The sequence below is a fragment of the Camarhynchus parvulus genome, chromosome 11 (genome assembly GCF_901933205.1).
Source record: "Camarhynchus parvulus chromosome 11, STF_HiC, whole genome shotgun sequence".
NCBI classification, from domain to species: Eukaryota; Metazoa; Chordata; class Aves; order Passeriformes; family Thraupidae; genus Camarhynchus; species Camarhynchus parvulus.
This window is the reverse complement of record NC_044581.1, coordinates 4,803,271-4,828,181: the sequence shown is the minus strand read 5'-3', so window position 1 is coordinate 4,828,181 and position 24,911 is coordinate 4,803,271. Positions and strand designations below refer to the sequence as shown.

The following is a 24,911-nucleotide window of genomic DNA, read 5'->3' as shown; positions in this document are numbered from 1 at the left end:
AAAGGTTTTTGTAAAGATTAGACCGCGAATGTCGTGCGGACAAAACACGGCCTGTGCTCTCAGCACCTCAGTGCTGGGGATGACATGGTGCTATCAGTGCTCCTCTAACTTAGCCACACATACCCATAATCAAGGCATTTGAAGATTTGCTGATACTCCATTCTAGTCCGTATTAATAAAACTCAGTGTATAACTTAAGTTGCAGCACTAAAATCCATTAAGTTGTCCAGGTAGAGAATCTCCTTTACTTAAGCACTAATGTTAATAATTCATTTTTAACTCAACTGTCAGAATGTGGTATCAGTTTCCAGTTTTCCATTTTTTACCTAAATCCTTTTAGATATTCCACAGAAGTGTGTTTTCATTTATATCAGAAAAAAATTGTATTAGATGTCATGAATTTTTTTTAAGCATGGGCAGTGCCAAATTCAGGAATGCCTGAGTGTTGAATACTTTATACATGAGGTGTGGAGCTTCAGCAAAGTGCATAAAACATCAGAAATATTCATTACAGCGATTTCCAGTAACAGAAGGAATAACCTAACTCACAGGACTAGTCCTCTCCCAAATTGTACAGTCAGCTCAACTAAATCTGGGCTGTGCTTCAAGGTCTAGAAAGTACACATCATCTTTATCAGCAACAAAGGACATAATTCCTTGAGGATGTTAGCAACTAAAGTTCACAGGGAAAGATGAGTGGTACATTCATAATATATTAACATTCAGCACTGCAGCTTAACAGGAGACAAGCCCTGTTGTATAAAGAAATTAACACCAGAGCAAGAACTCACCCTGCTGTTCTTACACTATGCTGCTGCTATTCAGCAGAATATTTTTCCTTCTACTAAAATATAATTTTTTTAAAAAAATTAAGGAAAAAAGAATGTAATTTAGTTTTTCAGCAAGAGAAAGTACACTACAAATAGTGTTAGCAGGTGTTTCTGCTAAAACCAGAGGGATTTTGCTGGACAGTTATAATTCCCTTTGCTCTGTCCTCCTCCTGCCCATGTATCCTAGACTTTTATGGCACTTCAATATGGAAAATCCTCATCACTCTGGCCAGAGCTGCCATATCCCCTTTCTGTTTCCCCCTTCTTCACTTCCCGACATGAAACACACATCAGCTTCTCACATGCAATTCAACACAAATTCCATGAAATTTCTTTTCTCTCTCAAGTACACTCTGTCAGAAAGAACAATGGGCAAAATGTTCCTATAGACAAATGACATTGCAATAAACTGTCTTTAAAGTCTATAGAGAAAAGGTTTATTTCACCCAAGTTCACTTTAGGAAACAAGAAAAAAAAAACACATTTACTATTTCACCCTTACCCCTTTCTCTGTCAGATAAATGATCAGTATTTTTACACCAGTGTTTTTCAGCTTCAAGATCAAATTAGCAACATGAACTCTGTCAAACAAAATGAAGGAACAAAACCCACAGGAATCAATGGGCACTCTCATATCACACTACTAGTGGGCAATTAGCAAAGAGAAACAGAAGGAAGACCATGATCAGACTTTCACTAGGTAAACAAAGCTGATCTGTAAAATAGATTTATAAATAACTGTAGTTAAAAGTATCAATAGGAATTGTGTGTGCCATTTGGTCTTTCATTCACTAAGCACATTGATCTTTGCAAACATGATTCTGACTAATGAGCTGTGTTAAGTGGCTCTTGGTTTTTTATTTTGTTGCTTTGTGAGAGATTGGGACTCACAGAAGCTGATTAAAGAAACAAAAGCTTCAATGCTTCTGCACTCAGATACCAGCTTCTCAACCTAATCTCTGGAACAATTCTCAATTTATTTGTTTACTTAAAGGCTACAAATCCTATTTAAGAGCTTGTCTGAAGTAGGTTGTGTCATCTCAAATGGAAGAAGTACCATGGATGCAGAGTTCCCAGATAGGGAAGTTCACTACAAAGTACTCTTTCAAAATACTCTGAAAAATACCAATAAAGGCTGCACCACTTCCAACCATTCAAGTACTAATTCAAACAGTGCATCATTTACTTGTTCTAAGAAATAAACAGCATGTCAAGATGCAGAAACAATTGCTTCAGCTTTGCTTGGAGCTTTCACTGAAAACATTTGTGGTTTAATTTTACCAATTTAATTGGGTCCATCCAGGTATTGAAAAATAACTAAAATTATTCTATCCAATTTACCCTTCAAAAGAACTCACAAAATACCATTTTCTTCCAAAACCAGGGGCATGTACCAATTTCAAGATTGAGTCTCAACAATGGTTCTTACAACAAACGATGTAATTCACTGTGAAATAGGCACCTTTTTTCCAAAAGTTTTCTAGATACTTTGTATATTTGGCTCAATCAAATTTAGATTTTAAAAAAGTCTTTTGCTGCTAGGCAGAACAGAGGCATTATTTAAAAGTAAGGCGAATCCAGCAGACACACAGAGAAGCAGCTCCATCAGCGGACAAAGCAGTGTATGTTTTGATATCAAATCTTCTGAATTCTGAGACTTGTTGTGGGCTTTCATCAGTTTGATGGAAAATAAACACCTTTTATAGGCTAACAAGGCAACCTGGTCACACAATACACATTGACTTGCCTGAGAAAGTTACGCTTTTCTTCACTTCACTTATTCACACTTTGCTTCAACCTCAATTGTCATAATGTGACTTTACTTTTGTACCAGAGAAAATGGAAGAACTTCAGCTTATATTTTTGGCAACACTCCTCTTCAAAAATCACTCAGCACACATTGATTGTACTCAACAAAAATCAAGGGGAAGCTTTGTAAATCCCTGGAAATGTTCCATTCTGAATTTCTAAAGCCGCTTGTTTTGGGTATGATGAACAAATTGTCTTACAACAGTCTACACTGTACATATGGTTGGCAGGGAGGATTTGTAATCTTCTCAGCTGAAGACAGTAGCTTCATCCTTTTAGCTCCAATAAAAATACTAGAACTCCAATCATTCCATGATAGGAAATGCCCATTTTCAAGCCACATCTGTTTAAAATTTCTCTTTCCTAATCCATTTTTAAAAGTGTTATCACAACACTACAAAAAGTGATGGAAAAAGTAACTTAGTGTTTTGCAATGAAAAACAAACAAAAACACCCTACAAAACCTATGATATGAAAGAGAAACTACTGAACACAAGGAAACAAATGCAACTCAGTGCAAAGTGGGGAACGCAGCTGAACACATAGTACCTCACACATACCAACTCCTCATTACTTAACAATCATAAAAGTGCCAGAACAAAGACTTGCCACCGTAGTTTTCTTTTAGAAGTCGAAAATCAAGTTAGGTTGTGAGCGATGTACGGTATTTATTTTTTCACATTGTTTGCCTTGCTGGGAATGAATATGTGTTAGATGCCTTTATTTTGTCACCATCTCACAAATCACAGGCTGGACAAGTGAATATCCCTGTCCAGCCCCAGCACCGCTCACTTCTCTGCGGGTCTGTGAGCATTTATTATCCTCTGTCGCTTCTCCCGGTTCTTGCGCCTGTTTTCTTCATACTGGAGGACAGAGAAGGAAATTAATAGATCAGCTGTTATCATTAAACACATATGTCAAAAACTGTAGAAGCATTTTTTACCCAGGAACAGAAACAATACATTTGACTGATGTGTTAGAAATACAGCTCTTGTTAATATCTAGGTATAGGTTCACTTTTACTTTGAAATTAATATTTGTACTTTGAAATTAACATTTATTCCATTAAAATACCATTTCTAAGTTTGAGGTTATTAAGCTAAAGAGTATTAGAACATTTTAATAAAGAATATTTGGTTAATCTTAAGGAGGAACTTAATTACACTTCACACATGAACTAGGAAAAAAAAGTTGCACTGGTGCTATTCTAGAGCACAGGTCAGGCTCTTTTCCTTTTGCAAGATACTGATTAATGTGTATCTGCCTTCTGAAAAATGAATTTGTCATCACAGGCTTGGTCTATTTTTGATCTTGGTCATTAACTACAAGCACAGATAAAGCAGGATACCAAGATGAAAGGAACAAAGGCAAATTTGGATTGAATGAGAGTAAGGCATGTAGGGATTTTTAATGGTTTAAACAAGAACCACAACAGAGGCAGGACTCCAGTGTAAAATGCAGTCAAGAAAGCTTTCACAGGTAAGATACATGTATAAGATGCTTTCAAGTATGGCCCTGCACAGCAGAAGCTTGAAGAGCCTTTCTTTCATGGCAAACAAAAAGGAAACATTTTCATGGCTCAAATAAATGAAAAATTAAAAATCAATGCATCATTTGATATGTATTGCATAAGAAGAAAATTATTTTTGTCCTTAGGTTAGAGCATATATTTGTTCAATATTTTAATAATTGGTATCAAGACTAAAACCCAAGAAAGCCACAAATATTCAATTCTCTATGTAATGTAATAAACTACTAAAAAAATTGATTTTGAATAGGATTTGCAGTTTTTCATCCATTATACTGATTGGTCTATAACTGAAATAACGACCCAAAACATTACTTAACATTTACAGAATGCTTAACTTTTTCCCTTGCCAGTATTTAATTTTTCAATAACCATCCATGTTTTTATGTAGAATGAGAACAATGTTTAAAAGCTACATCTTTAAAATCTTTAAAAGCAACATCTTTACCTATTCAATACTGGTGAACAACCTTTCAGGGGCTTCCTAGTAATGGCATATCAATATAAGCACATTTTAGGAAGGCAGATAAATATAATCATCAAGAACTTTAATGTAAAGCCTTCAGTGGAAGAAAAAATAAGAATAATGAGATTGTGTGGAAATAAACTTTTTAGTATGGTGAAATTTATGTAAAAACTAGAAAGTACAGTTTAAAGTTAAAAGATGTGTGAAATGTTCATTTATATGTTCTGTCATGTAGGTACAACCACCATAAATATAAAGAGCACTCTTCTGAAAATGTGCCTATTAAAACAGTTAATCCACTTAAATTCTGTCTTCATTCATTCATATCTGCAGATATTTTCATTTAGGGCCTAACTCAGCAACTCATTAAGTAGTTTCAGTCAGTGTAACTGACTTCAGCTTTAAGTGTCATTTATGCAGAAGTGACCATTACTGCTTTATATTAAATTTTGTGCAAATACCACTACTAAAAAAAAAATTAAGAAAAAAGTCAGAAGCAATCTGTGAAGTGTCGGTTGCTATCTGCAATATTTGTTTCATTAAAATGCGTTTGCCTATTTTTGTATATCAAAAAATACACCCTGCCATTTGTTAATGCCAGATTTTATTTGACAAATTTATTTTTAAAAGTTTGGATTTGGTCTCAAGTGCCCACACCAGAACGTGGTTACATTTATTGATTCATACTACTTAGTAAAAAACAACTCTAGTTCTCTCCCATTTTTTATTAAGCATTTAACTTACAATATTTATAATTTATTGCTTACCTCTTTCTTTAAGCACTTCCTCATCTCACGGTCAATATCATTGCAGTGGCCAAAAAACTTCAAAACATTGTGCTGATGAGTTAAGGAGAAAAAAAATTACAATTCAAAGGTTTCTTCCTCTGAAGCTCTGTATTTATTTAAACTCATTTGCATTTTTCAACATATCCTGCTCTTTTCCTTTCCCTTTCTTGTGAAAGGTAGTGTTTGGTAACTTTTTTTCCCCAAGCAGGCAGAGGTTCAAGCTACTCTTGAAGCTCACTTGAGCCACCCCTGCCTGGCTGAAAGTTGAAGGTACTTAAACCAAAGGAGGACACCTAAGCTGAAGCTATTGTTTAAATGCAGAACATACATTTTATTGATCTAAAAGTCAGTCTCACAACTCTCACTCACACTAGGTTAAATAACATACAAACAATAAAGGTTTGTGATACAGAAGCAATGTCCTCCCTGCATTAGTTTTCATTATTTCTTTGTGACCTAGAGAGACAAAGGATTCACTGCTCCATTATCCCATGAAGAATGAGCTGTTGGTCCAGATGATGCAGGCACCAGGCTTAATTGACTGGAACATTAGAACCAGATAAAAAAATCTCTCTGGATCTTGAGGTAATAAATAAGATGCATTTACCATCTTTATGGCACAGCTCAATTGTGGGCCTTAAGCACATTCAAGTGTTCCTTAGTTTCTAAAAAACTGCAGGCCTTGTCCTCGTGAAGGCTCTCCACAGCTAACATGATGGTATTCACCATAAAAATCTCTCCTCTTAACCAGGATTTCTCAGAGCAATTCCATTTTACTGGGCATTAAAGCACTCTCAGAATGCAGGCTGTAGCAGGACTGCCTTTTCAGGGGCATGCTTGGGCCATGTTACAGAATCTCAGGGCAGAACCTGGCAGCAGAGCATCCAAGTGATTTAAAAGACCTGAAGGAGGGGGCTTTTAGTAGATATTTGCAGCTACACAATGAATGGAGACAACTCAGCCAATCTTACAGACAACTCATGAATTTAAACAAAAAAGACCAAGAAGAACAAAACAGGTACAAATGAAATCCCTTCCACACTTCAGAGGAAATCCTATGTGCATTTCCAAAGCTGACCAGCAGCTGGATCGATTCACACAAGTCATCCATGAACACTGTTAAGGATTCAAACTATGAACAAGATCTCATCCAATAGAACACAACTGAAGTAGGAGTGGGTTAATAAAGTTTATGACAAACACTTTACTATAGCAGTGCTATAATTAGCTTGTTTATACCTCTGTGATTTATAAAGGGCATCAGATGACTGAAGCAGTTGCACGGAACAAGTTGTCACTTTACTGCACACTGATACACTTTTACCTTTTCATTCCAGCTAATACAGATTAAATTTTGTATTCTACTTGCATACCTGCATGTTAAATTTCAAGGTGAACACTCACATTTCAAGCTAACTCCACTCTGAGTAGTGCATACAGTGGGTTTAATATGTTTAATGTTAATGTTTATTTAGCCAGATTCCTAAAATGTCAACTTCTTGGCTGATATTATAATGGAAACAAAGAATCAGTTTCTCAAAAATAGCTATTACACCTATTACAGTGATACAACTGCAAGACAATACACAGTTCTTTGAGCTGCTACCTATAAAAATTCGTCCATTTATAGCACATACTTGGCACCAGAGTGGAATTATTAAAAAAAGAAGTGACATCAAATAGGAATCCCATTAACCTCTCCTCACTTGATACAAAACTTGATATACAGGGCAGGTTCTAGATTAGGGATAAAGTAAATCAAATTGACTGTTGTGAAAATGGAGACCCAATTAAAAAATAATTCTTTTCATCCCTCAAGAATGGTGATTCAAATTGCAGATTAAGGTTCTTAGGACATTTTGGCATTTTAAGAAAACAGCAAGTAGTCACCAATAACTCATTTATATCACTGACTTCAGATTTCAGTGAGGTCAATTTAAAAAGAATATTTTAGTACATTCCCATTGAATTTCAAATGAAAAAGTATTGCTCCCTTTCAACTGAGTGTGAAAAAGTCATCCTCACCCTTTCTGTTCTGAAACTGCCAGCACAAACATCCTCTCCCAGCTGAGCACCAGACTGACAAAAGTAATTCCACTTCATGCAAAGATCAACTTCAAACAAAACCAAGAGAATATAATTCTGTGCATGACTATTATTGCTGCTCCCAGTGCCTTCATAAATCAGACTGACAATAGATTCCTTTGAATCACTTGCTGCCAAGGAGTTCAAGTGCACCCTTCAGTTCCAGTTCTCAAGGAGTCTAATAAGCTACGTCACACAAGTCCACGATACTTCTATCTTCATATTCATTTAAAACCAAAAAAAAACCCAAACCACAAACAAGAAGCCAGCCAACCATTCACTACTTGCAAGCAGTAAATCAATACTGCTGCATTCCTACTCAAGCACAGAAAGTCCCCCTATGTATTCAGTACAAATCTGAATGTATTTTCTTTCCTAATTGGATTTGTTTTCACAATTATGAAAACATAATTACAACACTTTCACTTTATATTGCTTACATGCCACCTGTTCTCCTAACTGATGGTTATTTGGCAATCCTTTTGATACCTGCAGTCTTCTCACTAAATTCTAGCTACAGAACATTTACCTACATTATAATATTAAAGTTGTTGCAAAAAAAAAATTCAACTAAAAAAGGAAAAAAGTTTCTACAATCTCTCAAACTACCTAAAGCATTTTTAAGGCAAATTAAAATTTCTGAACTGGGAAGAAAAGTGTAATTCCTACATTCAATTCAACTTTTAGTTTTAAAGCTTGGAGATGTTCTGTGCAGGAGCAGTGGAATGGGAAGTACCACCTATGAGATGGTGTCAACAGACTGCAGTGTGCTGATCTTTCAAGATACTGCACTCCAAGTGCCAACAAAACAAATTACATGTTGCTGAAGAAAACCAGAACAATATACTCCCTGCAAATGAATTTTAGTATTAAAACTCTGCTCCCTTCATTGCTGTAATTTAAAAATCATAACAAAGTGTGGTGCTGAAAATGTTTTTTAATATGTTACTTTAGCTATATTAAAATCTTGCAAAAATATTGTTACCCATCTATCAGATAAAACGTCTTCTCTCACATGTTGTGAATTATCAGCCTTGCTTCCCATCCTGCAATGGCTTTTGAAAAGAAAAATTTACAATTCTGTTCAAAACTAATAAAGCTAACATTTGTATTGTCTTAGAATCCAACTGCATTAGAAAAAACGATCAACATCACAACCAACCATGGAGGTGAAAATATTGTAGATTGCATGTACTGGTGTAAATCAAGAGCTTTCACACTCATAGTGAATATTTAAATATTTCTATCTTGGTAAAAACAATGAAATTTAACTTTTTAATGCACTAATACTGCAAGATTATCTCTTCAGAACATCTATTTAGAAGGTACTGGGAAAATAATTAACAACATTGCAATGATGCTGCAGAAAGCTTTCAATGCAGGGGCCAAATCTTCTACATCTAAGAGATGGAGACAAAGCAAATTTCTAAAAAGGCTTTTAAACAGGTGAGATGAGGATTCCATAATCTTGAAGCAATGAAGAGCCTGGAGAAGCCTGGAGACAACTTAGTATTTCACATCCTTGAGTGGGTGCCTAATAAGAAGATGGAAGTCAAGGAGTAATTCCCAATCAGCTCTCCAAGCACTGAACATCAGGCATGTGGCTCTTGGGATCCCCAGCAACACATCTGCTTCTAACCACACTGAAGCATCTGCCCCAGGGACAGCTGAAGATGGAAATGCTGTGAGCATACAAAAGAGAGCATTTGAAACTGATTTTATTATTGTTTTTTGAGGGATTCACAGTACTAAGAGATGCAGAAGTTAGTCCAGTTCTTAAAATAGGTCCCAGTGTTCAGCTGTAGCACAGAAAATTTTAAGGTATGTTGTATTGCCTAAATAAATCACTGGCATGATTTTACATACAGTCATCAGACAGCTCTTCAGTGAAAACACACCAGTTGTATTTCATGGCTGTTCTGCCTGGAGGAGGGTTTTCTCTCCATGATCATAGAATATCACCACTAATTTATCTGACAGTCATTTCCCCAACCCACCCACTCTTTTCTCTGCTCAACACTTCTTACCTCCTTGTGACACTGCTTGAGCAGACTGATAATTAGGTTACACTCTTCGGTGTGCAGATGAGGAGACAGGTCTGGATGCATCTTTAGTTACGGATGATTTTAGTAGCACAGGGACAGGAATCTGAGAAAATTTCCACCTGCCAACATTAAAATAGTGTCACTAGCAAGTCTGATTTAAGATATTATCACTGTGTTATTTTAACAATATTTGAGATCAAAATGCAGTTAATGCATATAATTTATATCAAATGGTTGCAGTCATTAAACCCAGCACATGTCTGATCTTCTACACAATCCAAATGTTAACAGTCAGCTAGAAATTTATAATCTTGGCTATCACAGACATAAACACACAGCTAAGATTTTAATTTTCAAGGACTCTCTACCAGCATTAATCTTTCTTGAACTCCAGATTATCTTTTCGTCTTCCTACTTCCATTTTCTGTTTTCTTACTTTAAAAAGTTAAGTGTATGTGATTTTCTTTCTACCTTTTACAAAGATTACAACAGGAAGCACAAAGCACTCTGAGAACTGGCATTTTTTTTAGCTATCTACATACTTTAAAAAAAATCCTAATCCAGACATTGGTGATGCTTTAAAAACCAATACTTAATCACGTCATCAAAACAGTATTTATACTTTTTTTTAAATCACTAAGAATTGAAATGTCCCTTCTTGCAACTCCATGTTGCTGCCTCTTGCTCTTTCACCATGCTCCTTTAAAAGCAATGGGATTGTTCTCCTACATGAATCCCCCACTCCATCACACAGTGGAAGGAAGCATTTAGGTTTCTCTGATGTTTTCTCTCTGAAACACTAAAGGGGACACCCCTTCCTGCAGGGTTCTGTGGGGAGGGAGCAAGTTCTTTAGTTGAAATGGATTGAAAGCATCATATGACAGTGGCTGAAGGAAGATGACATCTTTGTTCAGGAAGATAACCAAGAAGGGGAAGAGAAAAATCCAGTTCATTCCAGGACAAAGGGGCTCAGCTTGGTGAAATTTTATTTTTATGGCCCATACTGCCACTGAATTAGGGAGATGTTTGTTTGTTTGCTAAGTATTTTGTCATCTCCCCCTCTCCCAAAGGGATCCCCTTTCCAGTTGCAATACACCAGGCAAACACCACTACAACTTGCAGTAAGCAGCCACCACTGTCTTAACACTCCTGCTAGACAGACTGGACAAATACAAGTAACCTGTGCTCAGATTTTACTATTGCAAAATCCCAAAATTCAGTTGCAAGTCTGACAATTATAATCTCCACTGCTATTCCTAGAATGCTCAAGGAATATATTCAGCTTAATATATATGTGCACTCATATATCCAGTACTTCCCATTATGTGTTCAGCTTAACAAGAGTTGGATTCCCACAAGCAAACTTAATTTTAAAAATCCAAACATTTAAAAGCCACTTGAGAACCATGAGAATATGTTCCACGTAGTGTTGTAGTGATTTCTTCCAAAAACCTTCCCCCATACTATCTGTAGTGATTTCTTCCAAAAACCTTCCCCCTACTACACTTACTCTTAGCACAGAAGTTGTTGGAAACTGTACAAGTTGCTTAAGCATTCTCTCCAACAAATTAACAAATGAACCTTTAGAAATATGACAGCAGGAGCACGACTGTAACAGCAAAGTGATTATGAACCCTGCTGTGTTATTGCCACCAGCTTTTGATTGCATGCCACACAAAGTCAATATGTTTTAAATTTATTGGTAGAGCATTTTTGATAGCTCTGGAGTTAGCATTCCCCTGAGAGTGTGACCAGCTCAATGGTTGTGTGTAACTTTACCATGTGGGAACTCAGATGATTATTAAAGCTCTTCATCATTCAGCTCTGCCTGTGCCTCCTAAAACTGTCATCTGAGCTGGCAGTCAGGAGAAAGCCAGAGCAGTGTCCAGTGAAACAGGGAATGCACATCAGCACAGGCCAGCAAGTCAAACGGAGCATTTCAAGGAAAGAGTCATTATTTCTAAACCAAGAACAGTAATCACTGCCATTCTTTGCAGAAGTATTCTCAGACAGTGGATGATAGCCACCAATGCCACCACCAGAGTCGATGGTGCATTTTTAGTTAAAAGCCTTCTAACAACTCCAAGGGATTTTCCAGTGGCCCCTCTTGTGGAATAGATGCCACAAATCAAAGGTCTAAACTGTCACACCAGATCAGTACTCCTGAAATCTTCAAAAACCATTTAATACTAGAATGTTTCAAGTTCTAGCACTCAGTTCTTGCAGGATGTGATGGACTAAGTAACAAAACATCTTTCTGAGCCTCCCTGGAGGCTTTAAGCACTTCAGAAGTTAGGACAGAGCAGTGTTCCCAGTGCTCAATATTAAACTGATCTTTAGAAATGTCAGATTAGACAGTGGTCTATAAATGAGCAGGGAAGGCTTAAATCTTTTCGCTGGAGGGGAATGACTCTGACAAAAAAAAAAGAGTTTCAATAGAAACAACAATTTGTGTGAAGAAAGGACATGGGTTTCCTTAGTTTCTTTTTAGTAACATTCTAATGAAATATAAGAATTGCAAGTTGCTATCTTACCAGAATCTAAGTCCAAATGGACAGAATTTTATACAGGTAACTTAAAGGGAATTGATACATAAAAGAATACTAGGAAAACAAAACGGAACAAAAAAATCACAGGAAAAATTGTGAATAAGCAATATAAATTGCTCTGAGGAAACTACTAACAGAAATGTGGGGTAAAGAATGCCAAGGTAAACACACAATTTCTGTAGAAGAAATACTGGAAGTAAAGTAAAAGAACAATATTTAGAAAATACAGGAATTGCTTTAGAACTGCAAAATGCTAAGCAGATGTTAATATCTGAAGTGACTATTTGGAGAGAAGTAAAGAAATTATCTCTTTACATAATGGCACTGACACATTTCACTGGTTTGCACAGAAATGCTCTGCCCTTTAATGTGTTTGATATGAGATTCAGTGCAATTTTTTTCTTTCTTGATAAAAATTACATTACATAGGTATCTCAATAATTTGGTTAAAATACCTTAAAAAGAAACATTTCTATGAACTATTTGTCTCTGAACATAGAAGACATGGATAAAGATAAATTATCTTTCAACTTCCTAAACCAGTTTCTAGATCTATGTTATTGTCCTGGGAAAAAATTAGTAAGAAATTGTCTCATTCCAGTGTCATATCCTGCCTGGTTTCTCCTTAAGTAGGGAAAATATAGGATATTCTAGCTGTATTGTTTCCAACAAAAAAAAAAATTTTCAAAAGCCTAAAGCTGAAATTTCTCTGATAATGATACTGAACTTCCAATACTAATATTTCTGTTTAGAAAATAATGAGATAATTCCTTGTGTAAGCAATCTTGGGAGACTGAGCATCTCAAATTTTCTAAAAGCAATCAACACATAAATTATTGAGATGTGATACTCATCCCTAATATGAAAATTGATCTATATATGTGTTCAATACATTAAATATTTCCTATTAATTGCAAAAGGAACCTACATGTACTACAGAATTCAAATAAAACTGCAGACACCCAGGAAGGAGGCAGAAACCAAAGGCTGACCCAAAAGAGCAGGGAAAAACACTGTGGACATTTCATGTTTGACACCAAAATTTAGGATAAAACTCTCATTTCTCCTCTTGACTTCCTCACGCTTCCTGTGTGGAGAAACAAAGGGTTCAGTACATTCCCACTTCTTCCCAAAATCAACTATGAGGTCAGCATGTCAGGAATCCAGGGAAGTTCCTTTCTTTCCTCAGAAACTCCCATAAATATGAACTAACCAGCTCCCTGATGCAGCAGAAAAACTGAATTAGGTTCCTTTAGTTTTGCTGCTTAGCCCAATGCTGAATCTTTCCATGCTTGAGGGGCAACAATGAAGGGAAGGTTTAGGTCTAGGTAATTGTTTCCATAAGATGCTTTTTCCATATTTAATTAAAACATGTTAGAAGATTATTTTTTAAACCGACTTTTACTATTTTTCCATTTGAAAAGAACACAATCATATTTTTTTCAACTTTCTAAGGTCAATGGTAAAAAAAACCCAAACGACATAAATTCACACACTGTTCAGAAAAATGACCTATTAAAGCGAAATGCAAATCCTTGTTTAGCAACCCTGCTGATGAAAAGTGACACCTGAGCACCTACACTGCTAAGGATGAAGCTCTTTACCAGGAACACAGAACACAAACATTTGCTGCAAGCGCTCAAACAACGCCCACAAGGCGGCAGCAGGACCGTGCAAACCCCAGCAGGGACTCACAGCAGGGAGGGGAACAAATCCGCCCCCCCTACTCTCCACGTTTAATATTTCTTTTTGTGGTTAATGCCACTGTCTAACTAGATTAATACAAAACATTTGGAGTTTCACATTCTCGGTTACACGGTATTGTTCTGTTTGGTGTTTGGAAAAAATATTTACAATCTCAACAACTTTTTGTTTACTCAAATCCTGTTTTCTCTAAGATTGTACAGATTTTTAGCATAAAAAATTCAGCTCCACACCTAACAGGCTGGTGTTTACCTCAAGGTATCATTCGTGCCACTTCAGCAGAACTCCTGCATTCCTAATGTTCTTTCCTACACAAAGAATTTTGACAAAAGCTTTGAATACTCAGAGATCAGTGAAATGAGAAATCACTGTTGACACACACCATTTCAAAACCCAAGAGAACTCAAAAGTCAGGACTTTGTTTCTACCTTTCAGTAATACAATTAACATCCTCCAGGACCAGGATATTCGAGCATCACTCTGTGCTATTGTCCTTTAGAATATGATTAGGCATTCATTGAGAATGACCCCAAACTTTCCAGCATCTTCAAGAAATTAAAAATCCACTTTAATAAACTAAGCTTAGCAAAATCTTACGAAATTTACTCATCACCTCTTGAATTTCAGTCTCTAAAACTATGCACTGGTTTTTCAACATTACTTATTAGAATGAGGGAAAATAATTCACAAACTTATCTATGAAGACTAGAAAGGAAACAGAAAAAGGGTAAATTATGTCTACTTTGAGATCTTTTTAATTATGTACAATGCATTTACTTTCCCTGAACCTACAGAATATGTTTTAAAATGTTGATGAGTAAGATTCATATTGATTTTCTTTGTACATGACTGCTTTCTACCAACAATTCAACCTCCCTCACAGCAGCAGAATTAACTCACCTGCTTTTAGTACCTGATGAAACTACACCATACCTGATTTCATACTTAGAAAAATAAGCTAAAAAGGTGTTAATCCTAAGGAACAGAGCAGGTGGAACACCAACTTGAATACTAATTTCCATAATTTTATTTAAGGTTTAAATAGGCGATTGATTGAGTAAAGCACTAGAAGATATTTTCACTTCCTGGGAATTATTTAAGGTTGTATTCATACAAGAAACATCAGCAGAGTTGTGACACGATTGGTGGGATATATTGCAGAATATGCAGTTAACAGTGACAGGATCCAGACAGCATAAAACAAAGCACTGTCCAGTGGAAGATGTCCCTGCCTGTGGCAGAGGGTTGGAACAAGATCATCTCTGAGGTCCCTTCCAACCCAACTCACTCTACAATTATGTAAGGACAAGGTGCTGTCACCAAATTCCTGTTTTGCCAGCTGCTCTCATACTTCAGCTGCATCCACCAGACCAAGCTTCATTCCATCTCCATTTTATTGATTTCTTAAAGAAGAAGTCTATGAACCTGTCAAAATCTTGTTACTGTAAAACAGGTTTTCTCCTTCAGAGAGAAAGGGAGCAAGAGGATCCGTTTCCATGTTGGAAAAGACAGGCTCTGACCCCTCTAGCAAACCGATCCCGTGACCAAAGGCAGGCGGCACTCGCAGAAAGTAAACATTGCCCAGCAGCACGGTTCTGCCATGGGCTGCGAGGGGCTGGCAGCTGCTGTTACCACGTTAATGCGGGGGGTCCCACTGAAGCAGCTCCGCAGCTCCTCACTGCTCCCGGGAGGCCTTAACGAAGCGATGGGACACACGGACACACGGACAGAGGAGAAGCAGCTTACGGCAGCCACAGCGGAGAGACCCCAGATCCCCCTCAGAGCCGCCCTCCCAAAGCCCTCCGGGCGCTCCGGAGGACGTCACGAGGTGAGCGGAGAGTCCCAGAAGGCGGACCGAGCTCGGCTCGGCACGGCCCCCCCAAAGCCAGGCGATTGGAACGGAATACGGCAGGAGGGGGAATGGTTTCCCTATACACCCTCTTTTCCCTGAATTTTTCCCTTTCCCGCTGGCTCTACCCAAGGCCGCCCCTCACTCACCCCTGTGCGGGGCGGACGCAGTGATTCGGCCGGCCCCGGCCGGAAGTCGCCTCCGAGCGGAGAGCGCGCACGGCGCCGGCGCCGGAGCGGGGCGGGGCTGCGGGAGAGAAGCTCTGTGATTGGATGGACGGGGCGCTGCGCGAGGTCTGATTGGTCGGTTCGAAAGGCGGGCGCGGGAGCGGCGTCAGGCGGCCGGGCCGGGCCGGGCCGGGGCAGATCCGGTCCGCTCGGTCGGTTACGGATTCTGCGCGCCCGTGGCCGCTGTCCGAGGGCCCCGGCCACTCATCGGACCGGACAGGCAGCAACAGCAACAGCCCTCTGCTCGCACCAGGCCTCGGTCAGTAAGGGAGACTTCTAAGCGCGTGACGAGACTTCGTTTGTTCAGCTTGTAGAGCAGGGGACTGAGGGGGGAACTCACGGCAATGTACGACTTTCTCCTGAGGGGGCACGAGAGGGGCAGGCAGTGATCTCTGACCACCAGTGACAGGAATGACATGAAGCTGTCTCAGAGGTTTAGACTGGATATCAGGAAAAGGTTTTTCATCCAGTGGGGAGTTGGCCACTGGAACAGGCTCCCCAGGGCAGTGGTCACAGCACCAAACCTGACAGAGCTCAAGAAGTGTTTGGACGAACCGCTCGGGTACCTGGTGGAATTCCTGGGGTGTCCTGCACAGGGCTGGGACTTGGATTCTGATCCTTCTGGATCCTTTCCACCTTTCTATGGTTCAGTGTCTGTGTAAGTTATTGTATGTATTTTAACTTGCCACTGTCTAAGTCTGTAGTAGTGCTGCCCTCAGGACTGCCATCAATGTCAGCCAGTTGTGCTGAGGTGCAGCTCTGTACGACTTTGAAAGGAGCGAGTCCCCTGAGGCTGCCTGTGACTTGGTCTTACTTTCTTTAACCTTTCAGCTTTCCAGGTGGTTCCATCATGGATGAAACTGTGGCTGAATACATCCGAAGAACTGTGCTAAAAATCCCAAGGGACGAAATCAAGGTGATGCTGCAGAAATGGGGCTTTCTCTCTGAGGCACAGCTGCAGACTCTAAATTTCCACCAGATAAAGGACAACATTTCTCAAGAAGTTGTTCAACTCTGTGAGGTAAATCCTCTCCTTCAAAAAATGTCATTGACATATAGGATGCATGACAAGCATCATGAAAAAAACCTGAAACATTAATCTTTGGCCACAACACAGCCTCAAATGGCACTCTGTAGTCTGGAAAATGTAAAGCTGAGCTGGTAACACCAGTGGGTTTGTTCGATCTATAGGAGTGTAGAACAGCCCTATACTAAGTATGCAAATACCTGTTTTGAGCTCTAAATTATAAATTTTTTGAGCTCTAAATTTATATGGTACATAAAATTTTGGTATGTTAAACCTTTAAAAAATGGGTGTATTTCTAAATTGTAAAATAAAGGCATTGATTGTCTGCTCATTACAAAGTCCTGATTTAAAGATATTTAGTATGGATAATGATAGCACTAGTTTGTATCTTTTAGACTTTTAATTTTTTTTTAACTTTCCTTGGGCAGAATTACTTCCATGCAGCATGCTGTAAGCAAAAAAATTATATGACCTAACTCTGATTTTAGTGTACCAGGAGTCTTTATATGTACCAGAAGTTTTTAATATCATAACCTTAGACAGATGCAGTTATTACTGATACATCTTGAATGCTATAGCTTTTGGTATGATTCCCTTCAATTTCATACTCAAAAATTGCTCACCTGAAGGAAAGAAACTCTTAAGTTATTCTCATAAGATGGCAAATGCCATATTTTAAAATAGCATTTTTTTTCTGAAATACTTGTATCTGTAACAAACTGTGTCATGCAATTTCTTAAAAATCCTTTCATGCTGTAGAGCATAAATAAGCAATAACCAGTATGTTAAAACTCCTGACAGTCAAATACCAGTCATTGTTGCATTGTCATAAATGCTCATTAATTTTCTTTCTAATTGCTTGTACATCACACTGTAAGGGTTATGTTCCTCTTGCTGCCTCTGCAGAGGAACATTTAAACCTTGCTGAAATCATTTTCGTTATTGATTTCTCAAAACTTTGGACCAGGTGTGGTGCCTTTGAAGAGAGTGTGTGGGCTGTGGGCTTCAGTGAAATGTCCTTTAAACTACCAATACTGAGATTATTTTTCACTTGATAAACAGTGTAATCAGGCTTTCTGGACCTGTAGTTCATCATGCATTCTTGTTCTCTCTAGGAAAATTCTGCAGACATAAAGCAAGCAGCAGTTCTAGACATAATTTGTAAGTAAAAAGTGAATTAAAATGATATTTATTTTTTTGAGTAAGTTGATAATGCCCTTAATTACATAGTGATGACCCTTGTGGGATGCAGATGCATTTGAGGTAAGCACATCACATTTTAGATTAATCTTATTGGATGTGGCCTCTTTTACAAAAAGCTCAAGATCAACAAAAGTATGTAACTCCTAACTCCAATATCAATTCACAACTTGTTTAAGACAATAGTTTAAATCTCAAGGTTTCTTCCAACAGTCCATATGTCTTACACTGGGCAGTTGAGGTAAAACCCTTCCTTAAACATTGAACCCCAGGGTTGCCCTTTATTAGCCACTCACCAAATTAGAAAATAACTTTACATCTCCTTTAATTAAAAAAAATCTATTTTGCTTTTATGATTGCTATGAGTGGTAGTTTAAGAATGTTAATACATTATATTGCATTGTCAGGAGTCATACTTTTTAAAGTAAGGAGTCTATAAAAGTATTGTAAAATTCTTTGTTCCTTTAATTTCTGTTTCATAATACATGATGTTATTGAGCAATTCCTATTTTTCCTAGACAACCACATCTACCAGAACAAAAGAATGTGGAGTGTTTACCAGATGAAAAAAACAGGTAAAATGTCTTTCCTTGCTGTAATCCCACAATTCTCAGCAACTTAGTGCTGTGCTGCCTCATATCCTACATTTTAACCACTATCATATATTTTCATGTAGCCTCATCTGGATTTTTTCTGTAGAGAGATTTTTAATATTTTACAGCAGCCTACTATGGATTTTTCAATGGAGATTATCTTTAATGTTTTTAGAATACTTTGCATTAACTTCTCGAGCAATTATTACACATTAGGAATTACGAATTTAAATATTAATCTTTTCTCTGTATAACAATAACATGGGTCAGAATTAAAATACAGCTTTTTGTATAGGTTATGCAACTTTATTTTTTTCTGCTTAATTTTGTTTCAGCAAAACTAAAAAACGTCTCTAAACTACTTGTAAACACAAATCTTATTTCTGGTTGGGTTTTTTTGTCTTATATAACAGGAGAAGAATTGGAATATTTTGATATAACAGATTTCAAAAAAAAGTTTAAAAGAAGACTTCGGTCAGCCTTGCAAAATGTAAGAATAAATCCATTCTAAATTTGCTTCATGGCTCTGGTGTCAATATGTTGTTTTCATAACTGTTCCTCACAGTTTGAGTCAAGAATTAAATGGAATTATCCATTTGGGAATGATAGAAACTGCATGTGAAGTAAGAAAAATGTATTGCATATCTGCAATACATTTAGCGACTTCACAATTGTGCTGGAAGGAAATGAATTGCAAATTTGTGTTAAAATGTGACTAGCTTCAAGAAAGAGGCAGCATGTTGGTGGTTTTTTATCAAATCTTTGCCCAGTTTGCAGGAGCCTTTAGTTGCTTTAGCTCACCAGCTTCATTTGGCAAGGAATTGGAAAGTGCCTCTGGCTGATCCCCTGTGTCACTCCATGACACCCAGTGGGTTCCCACTCACAACAGGAGAGGCAACAAATCCAAATCACACTCACAGCCAATCAGCTGCAGTTCACATCACTCTTACAATAAAGTTTTGCAATGTTTTGGGGTTTTTGTTGTTTAGGTTTTTTGTTTTTAAGTCAACCAATTTGAGTATCTTATATTCAGGTCTAAAATGACAAGTTGATCAAAAGTTTAGTTTCTCCAAAAATGGACATATTGGAATTACTGCCACTAGCCCTCCTTCTAAACAAACATCTTTGTGTTGTTTTCTCAAAAGAGAGATCAGTGCTTTTGTAACAAGCTATTTTCTATTTTCAACCTTCAGAAAAAAAATGTATATTGACAGGAAGAAAAACAATATTAGAGTTCGAAAGGTAATTCTTCTTTTTATCCCATTTGTGAGGTTGTTTTTCTGTGGAAATTTTATTTAAATTCAAATCTTATGACACTTAGTGGGTTTTTTTCTTATTCATGCAGTGGTACTAAATTATGCTTGGGTCTTGTGAACAGAGATGTTAAGAGATAAGCAAATGTTTATGGATACCTAAATGTGTTGGTAAATCAAAACTTTTTTTTTTCTATCAGGTCACCATCACCTTTAAGGAGTACGAGGATAATGCAATCTGGATTAGAGTTGCCTGGGGAACACCATATAAAAAACCAAACCAGTACAAACCCAGCTATGTTGTGTACCATTCACAGACTCCCTATGTCTTCATTTCTTCCTCAGTGCTGAAGAGCACCTTGCCTCTGCTGTGTCAGGTACAGATTAAAACTGCTCAGACTGACTTCCCCACAGTCATGTTGAGCTATAATTGGGTTAGCTTTTAAGAGGATTGGTAAAGACACCCTCACTTAACATAATTTGCTAAACTCCATTTTTTTTTCTCCTTAGCTCACGATAAAAATGAGACAAAACCCAAATCTTTGGATTGGTGTGTTGTGAATAAATTCAGTTTATTTGGGTTCTTACTGCTCCTGAATTTAACTTCTTAACTAAGTCTTGGACAGTATTCCATTAAATTGTCTCAGAAGTGGAAGAATATTAGATCAACACTGTTGACTTCAAGAACTAAGCATATGAGCTCATCAGGGCATCATTTCTGTTTATTTGTGATGATCAGCTTTGGTAGTGTTTTTTCCTCTATTTAGAAATTTCCTCAAATTTCTGTAGTTGTAATTCAAATATCTTATGATTCTGTTTGTTTCTTTTTCAGCTGATAAGACTATGGGACTTAGCTTGTTAATACTGTGAATGCTTTTAAATATTAACTCAGCTGTATAACAATCTCTGCAACGCTTTTTTGGATATGAAAATCCTACTTAAAGGGCAGTTGCTTACCTTGGAACAAAAACATCACAATGTCTAGAGATGCTATGTTTTTTACATATTACAAACACAGTGATGATTAAGTCTGATGTTAAAACAATTTCAATTTTTATTTAAAGGCCCTGATTGTTGCTTCCAATTACCATGACATCCGTGAAATGGAGCTTCGAAGTCATTCTTTAAACTCCCTTAAAGATATTGTGTTTAAAAGATATAGCCAGGTGAGCCACTTCACAAGTAAATCCTAAGATAAGTCTTGCTTTTTGTTTCAGGCCTAGTTCTCACCCCTTAGCAAGGGGAAAATTCACCTTTTCCAAGAGACCATCAAGTTAAAATAATATTGAACTACTGAGCTCGACAGCCTTTCATGAAGGTAACATTGCAATGGGGATGTAATTATTTGGTATCCCATATACTCTTTTTTATTGTAATTCCTGATGGCTAAACTCAGACTAAAAATTACATGAACAATTCAGTCCTAAGCTTTTTTAGCATCCTTTCATTAGGCTTCCTAGAGCCATGAGTTGAAGGCTGTTGGAATGGGTGTTTAGTCTGCTCATCCATGCAAAACTTGTAAACAGAGAAATGTTCACAAATATCCTAAGACAGGCTTTTTTTTCCCCAAAATTAGGTTGGCTTCCAGACTTCTAGTAATGGTCAAAATTTGGAAGATCATTCTTCCAGAATAAGAAATAAAAGGAAATATATTAAAGTTATTTTCAGCTAGAGGTTCTAAAAGTAGAACTGAACTAAAATAATTTTTCCTCTCTCTCTCTCCATTTAGAACTTCCAAACTTGCACTCCAAAACCTCTGGAAGGAGGGAATGTAGAACCAGAAAATGGTATGTATAATTGAAATGTAAAGGCAGTTTAATTGTCATTCCTGCTAGCTTGTGAAATGAGTTTGATAAAAGGAAATGTACATGTGCTCCATTCCCATTATGTTATCCATCCCTGGTGCCTTAGTACTGGCTGGCACTGGGAGAGGTCAGTATTTCCCATGAATGGTACTGGACATGGAAACCAAATCCACTCAATGCCCAGTATCTCACATTAGCTTGTGTTTTTCTCTTGGTAAGAACTGAAAATATAAATGGTAGAGACAACTACCTTATCCAAAAAAAAAGAGTGCAATGAATTCATTAAAACTATTATTTACAAATTTTCATTGGAATAATCTGATCAGAAAAACAGGATTGCAGCAGCTGACAACGTTGTCTTTCTGTTTTCTGTTCCCTACTCTTTTCCCTTGCAGCAGATATAAGGATAGTTGAAGAAAACAGAAGTGAGAAAGAAAGAATCCACAGACTGAACCAGGAAGTTTTTGGTAGTGGTCCCCAACCAAAACTCGAATTTGCACAATACAGGGTAGGAAAAGCAACCAATTTGATTTGGAGTTTTCTAATTTTAATGTAGTGGTAGTTAGGCTAAATTTCAAACTTAAGAAATATTATGGAGTTTTTTAAACTTTAGGGAGGACACTTTAAAATAAATGAGTTAAAAGTCTGTGTAAGAAACAGGCTGAAATTTGATCAGAGTTTTATATTGTGTTTCAGTCTTTCAGCCTTGTGAACTCAGCATTTTGCCCTGTTTTTGTAACAAAAGTAGATTTAGACTAGCAATGTGTTGGAGCATGAGAAACAAGGGTTATTTTAAGTACATACAAAGCTTATGCTATGTATGACACCATAATTGACTTCTCAATGATGCACAGGTTTTATTGCATGAACAGATAAATTGAAAATTCTAAGAAATACTTAATGTTTTACAGTATTGCTGAAGCAGCTGCCTCTTGCTTTCAGCAGAAAACTCTGCCACATGGTGGCACCCTCAGATTTTACTACAACATTCCTCCAGCTGGAATCATGTTATCATTACAAATTGGAAACAGTTTTATTAAATGTTTAAATGTAATATGTAATAACATATAAATAAAATATATTCATTGCTTGTAATCACTGGTTAAATTTTGTGTTAACAGCTTGAGACGATGTTTAAAAGTGATCCTAAAATGGATGTTTTGGATAAAAAAGAGCCATTCAGATGTTTGATCAAGTTTTCTAGTCCACATCTTTTAGAATCACTGAAATCCTTGGCACCAGCAGGTAAGTGTTCCAACACTGTAAAATGGACAGAAATTCCAGAGTTTTAAATATTTTTGTCATCTTACTTTCTGCTTGTATCTCACATAACGGAGCAACTTCAGAGTTGTTTTAGAAAAAGAAACATAGTAGAATAAAAATGTTATCACTTTAAAAAATTATGTCTAAACAATTTATTCTTAGAATTACTGGTTTGTATATGGATACTCAGGCTGTGGTTTTAGTTTTAGTGGTTTCATTTTGTGTTTCAGTTTTATTACCAGTTATTAAAGGTAAGTAGTGGTTGAGTACAGCTGCAATTATCTGTGTGTCTCTCTCTCTCCCCAGGTATGGCTGATGCACCACTCTCACCACTCCTTACATGCATACCACATAAAGCCAGGAATTATTTTAAAATTAGAGAGAAAAAAGGTTTATATCCAGAAAGTTTTGTAAGCCCTTAATTTAAAATTGATTCATAGAGAAATATGCGATTCATTTATTACTGATGTTAATCTAAATCATCATAAGATTTCAAAAAATAAGTTATTCTTTCTTAATACCCTAAAGTTTTTTCTGTATTATGACTCTGCTTGAAGTATTTTTCCACAGCTGTCTTTAGCAGAAGTTAGCCTTAACTAATAAAAGCTAGTTGCAAAGTTTAAACTGAGAAGATAGTTATTTTAAATTTAAATGTGATGACTGCCCTTAACTGTATTTCAATAGTATTTGTGAAGTTAATAAAGACACAATAATAGCTGTAGCTATTCAGTTTGCTATCATAGCTGTAGATGGCTACAGTATTCCAGGTGGCCTTTCATATTTTGGACAGAGCACCTGCCCTGTTTGTGACATGGGAACAGTCCCTTTCAAATGGGTGGGGCTCACTGGCTGCAGCTCAGGCATGTTTTTTCTAAGTAGAAAAATTGTATTCTAAGACTATTTCAGGGCATGGGGGAGAATGGACTTTTGGAATGCAGATGTCAGTACAAAGCTTCCATCCAGCTATAGGAGGAATTCATTAATTCAGCTTCCAAAGTCTTTCTCACCGAGAGCAACAGCCAGTAAGAAATACTTGAAAATCTGCCTGTTGCTATTAATGTCTTAGAAAATTTTGTCTGAGAAGAGTACAATGGAAGAGGCAATATTTTCTTTTGAGGAGGTTACATGTTTTAGGATATCTCAATATTTGATCCTTCTGAAATCCTTGCCCGCTGCCACTGGATTTTTGCTTGGGAGCAAGGATTATGGAATCGAGATGGCAACAGTCACTAATGCACATAGCTTTGCAATGAAATTCTTTGGAGCTGGTAAACATTGGCAATTGTATAGATATTTCCTGCTTTGTTTTTTGAGATTGATTTGATATGAAGAGTCATTTAAAATGTACAAGTTTTTACTTTTAATTCTGTCATTTGAATTGTTTTCTGTGCACTTGGTGTATATAGAATTCTAATATACTTTCAATATCTCAGTGTACAGAAGCAGCCATATTTCCAGAGGTTGTATGGGCATGTTTTTTGTTCTAGACTGTAAATAAATGTGTAAATTAAGTCATCTCATGAAAGTTTGTTTGGCCTGACTTGAAAACATTACTTATCATATACAGAGTTTTGGTTTTCAGCATCTCTATAACTTGCACATGAAAATAGGTTTAAGGGCTATCTGCTAGTGCTATGGATTTTAGGAATTCCACCGGTGTGATTTAAATGTTGATTTGACAAAGTACTTAACATAATGTTAGGATTGTGGAAGAATTCCAGGTTGGGTGTGATAGACATTAAGAGCTGGCTCTTAAAATACTCCACCATACTTCCAGGATTCAGATCCATTAAGATTCCAGCATATATTTCACTCTGTGCAACTTGTTCTTCATAATGCTCCCTTCCAAATAACCTAAATGGCTGAGAGGGCAGTGATTTACCATAAAGG

At 37.0% G+C, this 24,911-nt stretch overlaps 2 protein-coding genes across 6 annotated transcripts; one reads left to right on the top strand and one right to left on the bottom strand.

The window, feature by feature from the left end:
* Positions 1–1,240: 1,240 nt before the first annotated feature.
* On the bottom strand, positions 1,241–15,897 carry CMC2 (C-X9-C motif containing 2). Of its 3 annotated transcripts, none has more exons than XM_030956286.1 (4): positions 15,803–15,897; positions 9,534–9,670; positions 5,401–5,472; positions 1,241–3,502 (listed from the first exon to the last, which is right to left on the bottom strand). In XM_030956286.1, exons 2-4 carry the CDS (start codon positions 9,612–9,614, stop codon positions 3,428–3,430), a joined length of 228 nt encoding a protein of 75 aa, XP_030812146.1. In that variant the 5' UTR covers positions 9,615–9,670; positions 15,803–15,897; the 3' UTR covers positions 1,241–3,427. The 3 variants fall into 3 exon arrangements, with proteins under 3 accessions (XP_030812146.1, XP_030812147.1, XP_030812148.1); XM_030956287.1 differs by lacking the exon at positions 15,803–15,897 and adding an exon at positions 15,230–15,780; XM_030956288.1 differs by lacking the exon at positions 15,803–15,897 and adding an exon at positions 15,437–15,780.
* Positions 15,898–15,973: 76 nt separating this feature from the next.
* CENPN (centromere protein N) lies at positions 15,974–24,486 on the top strand. 3 transcript variants are annotated; one of them, XM_030955984.1, is made up of 11 exons: positions 15,974–16,139; positions 16,720–16,901; positions 18,023–18,068; positions 18,626–18,682; positions 19,114–19,190; positions 20,154–20,330; positions 21,018–21,119; positions 21,683–21,740; positions 22,154–22,266; positions 22,880–23,003; positions 23,328–24,486. In XM_030955984.1, the coding sequence occupies exons 2-11, from the start codon at positions 16,731–16,733 to the stop codon at positions 23,441–23,443; spliced, it is 1,041 nt and encodes a 346-aa protein (XP_030811844.1). In that variant the 5' UTR covers positions 15,974–16,139; positions 16,720–16,730; the 3' UTR covers positions 23,444–24,486. The 3 variants fall into 3 exon arrangements, with proteins under 3 accessions (XP_030811844.1, XP_030811845.1, XP_030811843.1); XM_030955985.1 differs by having other exon boundaries at positions 16,712–16,901; positions 22,157–22,266; XM_030955983.1 differs by having other exon boundaries at positions 16,712–16,901.
* Positions 24,487–24,911: the final 425 nt, after the last annotated feature.

What these genes read in the sequence shown, in the direction of transcription:
- CMC2 (XM_030956286.1), bottom strand. Translation starts at nt 9,614, where the DNA reads ATGCATCCAGACCTGTCTCCTCATCTGCACACCGAAGAGTGTAACCTA. An exon ending in TCAAGCAGTGTCACAAGGAG is followed by an intron (nt 5,473 to 9,533) that starts GTAAGAAGTGTT and finishes TTAACTCATCAG; the next exon opens with CACAATGTTTTGAAGTTTTT. An exon ending in GGAAGTGCTTAAAGAAAGAG is followed by an intron (nt 3,503 to 5,400) that starts GTAAGCAATAAA and finishes TCTGTCCTCCAG; the next exon opens with TATGAAGAAAACAGGCGCAA.
- CENPN (XM_030955984.1), top strand. Translation starts at nt 16,731, where the DNA reads ATGGATGAAACTGTGGCTGAATACATCCGAAGAACTGTGCTAAAAATC. An exon ending in AAGTTGTTCAACTCTGTGAG is followed by an intron (nt 16,902 to 18,022) that starts GTAAATCCTCTC and finishes TGTTCTCTCTAG; the next exon opens with GAAAATTCTGCAGACATAAA. An exon ending in TTCGGTCAGCCTTGCAAAAT is followed by an intron (nt 19,191 to 20,153) that starts GTAAGAATAAAT and finishes TTTTTCTATCAG; the next exon opens with GTCACCATCACCTTTAAGGA.